Consider the following 9,213-nt stretch of genomic DNA (forward strand, 5'->3'; position numbering starts at 1 on the left):
TATTCGAGATATTGAAATACTTTAAGGAGAGTACTTTGATACAACTCAACTTTGCTGCATTTCTTGAAGACGCATTGAATGCTTACTGCAGCTATTTCAATGGAGTGAGGACTTTAATACTTATAAGCACCACGCTTTTCCTTTCACTCACTAATTTGGACTATTTTAGTCGCCTTGTGGCAGTTTTTACCCAAAATAGAGGTCTCCCCCATTGAAGAAAGAGCTTGTTGTTAATTTTACTTGCTTGAACAGGGTTCCCACAAATGGTAGTAATCTTACATTAGAAACCGATTGGTGGCTATCTCCGTCCTGCACAGGTAGATTAGGTCGAGAGGCCCAGAGAGCATTCTCTGATGCTCAAGTCAGTCTTCCTTGCAACGATAGTGAAGAAGGGGCGAGGAGAGAATAATAATGAACAAAATAGTGAAGTGATGGTACCTTGGGACACTTCCTCTATTTATAGTGCGGGGTAGGGTAAAGTTCTACTCAAAGGCTTGCTCCCCAAGGCGGCGAGTGAGTCGGCTTAGAGTCTGTCCTTGACAAGTTTCCTTATTTAGTTGTAGAGAGTTCTTCCCTCAGTGGGATACTTCAGTTTCTATGTTAGGAGAGATTGAATTAGAGTATGACTCTGCCAAGAAAGGAAGGCGAGATCTGAAGAAGATTCTTCGATTTGAGGGGACTCCCTTTCCCTATATATTGCACTCGTCATCGACAGTTGTTTCCTTACCAAATGTCAATCACTTGTTGGTGGATTATTTTTGGTACACTACAACAAAAGGGGGTTTTAGCTACAAAATATTTTTGTCCCAAATACCAAAATAACGTCGCTAAGACCTTTTGAGGATGATAAAAATTGTTGTCTCCAAAAGGGGATTGGCTTGATATACATATATCAGTATTTAAACTTGATTATTATAATAGATTAAATATATAGTTATTCAATTGTTAAGTCTTATACTGATTGGCTGAAATTTCTATTTCTAACCCTTAGAAATTAGAATGATCATATGACACCGCAAGGTTCCTAGGTCCTTGGCCAAATCTCTGTGTGTGAGTACAATACTATGATACCTAGTTCTTGCCTTCCACTAGATCTTCAAAGGCAAAGAATAGTCTAGTTTGAATAAGGATTAAATTTTTTATTCTAATCGCTCCTTGATTGTATTCAAGTTTGTCTTCACACCACACATAACCTTGGTTTGTAATTTAGGGGGAACCATTCTGGTTTGGTGTAGAAAACACTAGCGTGCAGGGCCAATGGGATGGCATGTGGGAGCATCTTTGTTGGATTTATTTATACTTAATGTTGAAGTTTCTAAATATTTTCTGTGCAATAATAAGTGTGGGTGTGGGTGTGGTCTACACCTATATGAGGGTGTACAGACACACTTGTTTGTGTGCTGGGAAACTTGTATATATATAGGCACCGGTACAAGGATGCTTGTACACCTACATATATATCTGTATCTGAATAGATGCACCCATACGTGAAAAGATACATTGTCTATTTATATTATAGATGGTCTGAAAATTTGAAAATGGATATTAAAACAAGTGATTTTGTTCTTCCCACTCTGTATTTTGTTTTTCCAAGTCTTTTATCTCTGATAATGAGTATAGCCTTCAGACTTCCCTGCATGAGTGTTTTAAATTTCCCACTATATGGATTATTTTTATTATCATATTATTATGCTATTGAAATTTATATGTGAACATGGTGAGCCCAAATGCGAGGGTTCTTGTGAGAATGCATATATTTGTATGATAAGTTTCTTCTTATGCGAAAAATTGAAGTAGGATGGTTAATCTCTACTTGAAAATAGAATCTAACAGATATGCGTAGATTTAATTATTTAAATGTTTGAACATTTTCTTGGTTCAAAAGTGGCATGTCCAAGCATGTGTTGGTGGGGGAGGATTCATTAGATCGGAAAGATAAACATTGTCTACATATTTCAACATAATTGTATTGGATTGTAAGAAGGATGAATAAGAAAATCGAGAAGACGATATAAAGTATCGAAAACGTATATATATATATATATATTTATGTTTCGGATGTATATATATAATGAGGCTAGTGAAATAGAGTTATTAACTCTATGTAATCAAGAAGATAATATGTCTAAGATTTGTATATAGTCTTAGATCATGAAGCTGATATCATCTAAAGAAATGAACACTCAAAGCCTATTGTCATAGGTCATGTGATAGACACCCAATCGAAATGAAGAGGTAAATTCCTGAATTAAGTTCAAATGGTATGAACGAAGTCACTGAATGACCTGTCTAGTACTACTAAAATATTTTCTCATTCTGATTAGATGGAAAAGTAGTACCACCATAATGAAAGAAGGATGAGTTATAAACTCTTAATCAAGTTAAATTTCATGAAATGTGAGGGTGAATTAACTGTGATGCTCACTATGGACTGACCTAAGTGGATGTAGGAAGTGAGATCACCTACAGATGAGAAATTTAAAGGCAAATTCTCTAAACGTCCATGAGACCAAGATAAAGGACAAGGCCAATTAGAAATGTCCAATGTTTTTATAAAAGGGCTGTCACGAACGCTGACTGGTAGGATATGGATCGTAAGCTAGTCGGCTACATAGATGAGGAACGGTTCAAGAAATCTAACTTCACTCTGTAGCGTAATTCATCAGACTTAGTGTAGGTTCAAGTCCTGAAGAGACCTGCAACAATGTGTTCTACTATGTTTAATATACTCATTATCTCTATTATGTATGTTAATATTTTGAAACTTGTGGGGAATTGTTGGAGTTATTTATATTTAATGTCTTAAGTATCTAAATATTTCTTGTGCCAAGGATGGGTATGGGTGTGGGTGTGGGTCTACAACTATATACATGTGTGTAGACATACTTGTATGTGTACGAAGATGCTTGTACACATATAGGCACGTGATCTGGGACACTTGTATATGTATGTACAAACACATTTGTATATGAACAGATATACTCATACATGAAAAGGTACGTTGCCTATATATATTATAGATGGTCTAAAAATTTGAAAAGAGATTTTTAAACAAGTGGTTTTGTTCTTCCCACTCTGCGTTTTGTTATTTCAAGTCTTTTATGTCTGATAATGACTATAGCCTTCGAACTTCCCTGTGTAATCACATATTGGAGTGCACCTTATGTGATTTGGAGTTGTTTTATCTTGGAGGTGTAAATGAAAATGATCAACCCGATTGCACAATTAGGAGCATTTAAAAACCTTAAGAATAGTATCATTCTGATATGACTCAACTCAAATTTTGTTTGTTCCTGATTCAAGAAGAAGGATTACTATGATGTTGTGAATTTGTACATCATCCGATACAATTACAACATATCCAAATAAGTCTTATACTCTGCCCCTTTGTTTATTTTCTAACAATCTTCAGTGCACGAAGGGGGGGGGCAATGTGGTCTTTTTACACCCGACTATGTCTAGGCGTAGGCAACACCAGACTGGCAAGGTTCTTTTTTCTTTTAGATTTTGTCAAACAATCTCAACTCCAACAAGTGGTAATTCTCCAAATGGATTAGTGGACAACAAAGAAGGTATTGAAGTACGAAGCGAATGAAACTAGTATCAGTGTGCTCTTAAGTTGAATAAACCAGTTGTAGTGTCTCTAATCAGACAACGGGTGGCTCACCGCTTTGTAAGGAGAGGAAATAGGAATATGTTGGTCTCATAAATTATTAATATAGAACAAAAACGGTAAGCACCAAACGGAGAAAAAATGAGTGAGTAAACATGCCAAAGACACATGGCACCGAAGAGGCATAGTTGGAGAAGAGGGCGGATCAGGTTCTTGTACGAGAACCATTCTCATGTGGTGTTGATCCACACGCATGGAATCCACAAAAGGAAAAGTGATATGGTGGATTCCATATGTGTGGATCAGATTGTACGAGAATGGTTCTCGTTAAGGACCTAATCCATATTCGTTGGACAATAGCTCCAAGGGGAGAGGATTCGGACTCCGTAGAGGTAGTTAACTATTCTGTTGAGACATGTCGAGTAACTAACGTATGTGGAGAGTAATTACTCTTCTTGTAATTCTCTCTCTCTCTCTGTCTCTCTCTCCCCTGAATCTATTCCTCCTCTCCCTCTTCGTCTTTCCCACCGCCTCTACGTATTCAACCATTCATCTCACATGTAGCTCCTCTGATGGTCATAGGTAACGAACTAGCTGCAGAAATTAACTACCTGTGGTTAATAGTCCCTTTCAATTCCTAAGATTCCAGTAGATGTCTTGCTCCAAGTAGAGAAGACTTGATGATTAGAAATCTTCTTTAGGTGGTAATGTCAAATTCAAGAAATTGGATCTTTTGCTGTGTTAGGCAAGACAAAATTGTCTGCAACGACCAATGATCTGCAGCGAGCATCCAACAGCTGTGATGGCTCGATCATTCACCCAGCCATTGGATACTCACTGCACCTCACTGTCTCACCACAGACAATTTTGATGTATATCAGACATGGCTAAGGCACAATTTTCAAATTCAATGAAGGTTAATTAATTCAAGTAGATGAAAAATCAGAGGTAGAAGAATTCATTAGAACTCCGGGTTCTTCAAACACTTGATCAGCTGCAATTCATTGAGCTTGAAACCAGAACAGCTAATATTATCTATCCTTTCATAGAATTTACCGAGAATGTGGCACGTGGAAAAATAGTCCAAAGTGGAGAGGGAGACTGTTACCTTTTTTTTTTTTATTTCTTTGGCTTGACCCAGTCCTAATGTTTCTCACCTTCAGCCGAATTCCGACATCTGTGTTTCTCGTCACCCCTAGATTTGAACATCACCACGTGTCTCTCATACAGCCTGTGTCATCAAATCAACAGTACACCCAGAGCTGTAGAGAAGCCGAATCCAGTAAAGAGGTTGAAATCATCCACGTCGTTGGAAAATTCAGTGAAGCAGCATGGGATTGGGCACTTATAAGCCTAATTTCTATGCCAATAATGAATGAATCCAGCCAAAACTATATCAACCACACACAAACGCGAGGCAGTGGAACGATAGCTATCCTCATATATTCCTTCTCTCTCTCTCTCTCTCTCTTTGCCTCCAGACAACAATGGAATCAAGCATGCCTGAAAACGAGATAGACCATGAATTCCTTCCATACCTTCGGGTATACAAAGGCGGATGTGTAGAAAGGTTTGTACCAGACGATGTTATCCCTGCCTCCGTCGACCCCTCAACTGGTGTTTCATCCAAAGACGTCGTATTATCAACAGACTCCGGCGTCTCAGTCCGTCTCTACCTACCCCCAAGCCTCACCAACATCAACCACAAGCTTCCCCTCCTCATCTACTTCCACGGCGGAGCTTTCCTCGTTGCCTCTCCCTTCATTTCCAAATACCACCACCTCTTGAACTCCTTAGTCGCTGAGGCTAACGTTATCGCCGTCTCTGTAGACTATAGACGTGCCCCAGAGCATCCCATCCCTGTATGTTACGACGATTCTTGGGCTGCCCTTCAATGGGCTCTTTCCCATTCTTCGGGTCAGAAGGATGAGGATCAGACCGAACCGTGGCTCAAAAACCACGCCGACTTCGACCGGGTTTTCTTGGCTGGGGATAGTTCTGGTGCTAATATTGCCCACAACTTGGCTATGAGAGTGAGGGCCGAGCTGGGTGTGGAGCTTCTTGGGCTTGCTCTGGTCCACCCTTACTTCTGGGGGTCAGAACCCATAGGGTCCGAGGCTACAGTGCCCAGTAAAAAGTCGTTTGTGGATCGGATCTGGCCTTACGTGTGCCCATCGAACCCGGATAATGATGACCCCAGGATCAACCCGATGGCAGCTGATGGTCCGACCTTGGTGGGGCTTGGGTGCACCCGTGTGCTTGTGTTTGTTGCAGGGAAGGATGTATTGAGAGATAGAGGGTGGCTTTACTATGAAACATTGGCCAAGAGCGGGTGGAGTGGAGTTGTGGAGATTACAGAGACAGAAGAGGAGGACCATGTCTTCCATATCTACAGACCCGAATCCGAGAAAGCTAGGGACTTGGTTACAGGCTTGGCCCAATTCTTGAATCTGGAAAGGCCTACCTTACCTTGATGATAAGTTTAATTAAACTCCAAATGGGTTGTCTATCACTAGTAAGTTGGATATGCATTCATGCATAAGTTAGTACTCTCCTTTCCTTCTCTATGTTTATTTAATTTGGAGTAAAATAATCACCCACAGCTGAGAACCCTTTTCTAAAGGATAGGCAGATGGGCATTCAGCAACTCTCAAATGCCAACTTCAATATGTTGTATTGCAATTTTTTTCCTAAGAAAATAATGTTTCTGTAGAAAAAAGATGTGCAATGGGAATTCAGTATAGAACAGAATTTGGGGAAAAAGGACACTGTCTGGTTCAGTCCTCCAAAACCCAGGCACGGGTGCCATGAAAAGATGCTCTTGCCCCTCCCCGATGTGGTATTTCTACACGTTCTCCCACTAGCCCAGGCACCAGCGAAATGGCCAAGCAATCAAACTGTGTTCTTTCTTCCTATATGATATTAATGAAGCACATATAGAGTATGCAGTGGGGGTGGTTGTGCCGGGGGGGGGGGGGAGAGGGGGGGTGGTTACCGATGCAGCGAAAGAGTATTCCTTGTTCATGTTGCCCGTGGGGAATACCCAACAAAAATTTTGCATCCTGCACCATGGAATGTACAATACAAATTTGATTAAATACATACAATAGGGTTTAGGGTTAGCGAAAAGAAAAAAGGGTTTAGGATTACCTCAAAACCGACAAGTATAGATTCGAAGGATTGTAGCACTTGAATTGGCCACTCTTCACCTGCAACAAAGATCAATAAAGCAGGGATCGTTATAGAAAGCACCAACAAATACGAAAATAAACCACCAACAGATCCACTTGATGTATTTATAAACTTCAAATTTAAATTCATTGGACATGAAGTTGGGGGTTTGGGTGGGTCAGGATCACGGATGAATGGGGAAAACAGGGTAGCGGGCAGTGGAGGGAATCAATTTATAACACTGATTGATTGTATAACTTAGATAGAGATCAAATTAAAAAAAAAAAAAAAAAAAAAAAAAAAACAACTACTCTATCATGTAGGAATTTTTTTTTTTTTTGTTTTTTTATATTGGTAGAAAATTTGATAATGTAATATACCATTATATAGCTGTAGCGTGTCTATCTCTCTTTTTCTTATTATTATTGACATGAGATTGCTATTTGGTTGTGTAGCCCTTGCACCAACATAGGGGGAATAAGAGAGTGTATAGGATCATCAACATGGATATAACTTTTTAGGTAAAGAATTTTCTATCCACAAGTGACACAGGGCATGATGGTCATTGCATGCCCCTGTATCTATAGTGTAGGGTCACTCATGGACATTTTGTCTCAATTTTTTATTTCATAGAGTTGGATACTAATTTTGTGCGCACTTGTGTGTATAGTTCAGGACCACACCATGCAACATTTCTTTTTCTTATTATTATTTTTTGAAGTATGGTTGAGATTATAAATTATTTTGGTGAACTATCTACAAAGATGTTCCTTATTTTTATAAGGTTTGCGTTAGGATTATTTATTTATTTATTTATTTATTTTCTTCTTCTTCTTTCTTATTGGCAGATTAGATAAGGGTGTACCTTGTATGGACAACTAATCTCATTTAAGGGAAATGTTAAATTGTAAATCCAACCCTTGGATACTTTGGAGATGGTTTGGATTATCACATGATAAATTTCAAGCCCAAAATTCAATTTTTAACCCCCATAATTTGATGTCTTGCATCATGTGGTTTGGTAACTATGGGGGTTATAGGGTTAAGAGGGAATTCTTTGTAAGATAGAGGCCAGAGGAAAAGAGCTTGCAATTCTATTCACAGTTTCTAGTGAAACCAGTCTCATCTCTCTGTAGACAAATGCACTTTGTCAAATCAAGTATTAGCGTGCATTGTGTTTTTTACATTGTAGATAAGTTTTAGGGTCCGTTTGATAACGTAACCAGAAACGTGTTTCTGTGTTTTCTTGTTCTCAGAAACACAGAAACGGCATAAATACCGTTTGATAAAAGTACTGTGTTCCACTTGTTTCTTGAAACATAAATTGAAATTTATAACAATTTATGCTTCAAGAAACATGAGTGACGAAACAAGTTTTACTTGTTTCGCTTGTTTCTCGAAACAAAAAAGGGGCACAATTCCTCGATCGACCGACACTTTTACTTAAAAATCTATGAAAAAAGGGGAGCTTCATTCGAAGATCGACACCCCCCTTCCTCTTCAACCGTTGAAGAGGAGGTGCTTCTCCTGCGTACCCGACGAGTTACACCTTTCCCATTGTCTGAAACTGAAACTGAAACTGAAACCCAAAGCTTGCAGCGGCCATGGAGACGGCGACAACGGCGAGTACAACAACTACGACGAGTGTAGCGGCGACGGCGACGATCTCCCACTTCCTTCATCATCTTCGATTTGCTGTCGGCGAGGTTTACTATTGTTCCAGCGAGAGCGAGGTCGAGGTCGAGGTCGAGATCGAGGTTCCTCTGTGCACGAAGGTAAGGTGACTCTCTCTCTCTCTCTCTCTCTCTCTCTCGATTTTAGGCTTCGGTGTTATGCGATCTTGTTCAATTTTAGGGTATTTTAGGCATGGATTTTGATGGTTTTTATGCTTGAATGTTTGTTCGATTTAGGCACATATGGAATTAGGGATTAAATCGGTAGCCTTTCTCCCTTTCCTGCTCTGAAAGACCTCAATGCAACCAGCTGTTCTTTGTCCCACAGCCTCTCTGTCTCTCTCTGTTATTGTTCTTCTCAATCAAACCCATGTTATTGTTCTTCTCAAAAGAGACTTCACCACCTCCCGCCGCAGCCGCGATGAAGTCTCCAATCGTGACAGTCCTCCCAAGTAAACCATCTCTCTGAACCATATCTTCTTCTTCTTCAAACCCCTCTCTTGAACTGTAAACAGAGAAGCTTGGGATTGTTTCCAAAAAAGACATACTTGGCCTTCGTGAAGCTCTGCTCAGTTGCTTCGTTGTGTAATCGTCTAAATCGCAGGAGGCAGTAGCAAGTCCTTCTAAGTTGCCATCGGATCAAGCCCTTTCAAAAGCCTCTTGAGCTGGTACAATTGGGTTCATGTTCGGAGTCAGAGAAGGTCACAACAGTGAGTGAAATTGGAGATGAGTTGCAGGAGAAGGCGTTGAAATAAG

The 9,213-nt window shown here is 39.8% G+C and overlaps 1 protein-coding gene across 1 annotated transcript; it reads left to right on the top strand.

The window, feature by feature from the left end:
• The first annotated feature begins 5,017 nt into the window (after positions 1–5,017).
• Positions 5,018–6,260, top strand: LOC122073859 (probable carboxylesterase 2). Its single transcript, XM_042638529.1, has one exon. It carries the CDS (start codon positions 5,101–5,103, stop codon positions 6,085–6,087), a length of 987 nt encoding a protein of 328 aa, XP_042494463.1. The 5' UTR covers positions 5,018–5,100; the 3' UTR covers positions 6,088–6,260.
• The last annotated feature ends 2,953 nt before the right edge of the window (positions 6,261–9,213 follow it).

This window comes from Macadamia integrifolia, chromosome 3 (assembly GCF_013358625.1).
Source record: "Macadamia integrifolia cultivar HAES 741 chromosome 3, SCU_Mint_v3, whole genome shotgun sequence".
In the NCBI taxonomy this organism is placed as follows: Eukaryota; Viridiplantae; Streptophyta; class Magnoliopsida; order Proteales; family Proteaceae; genus Macadamia; species Macadamia integrifolia.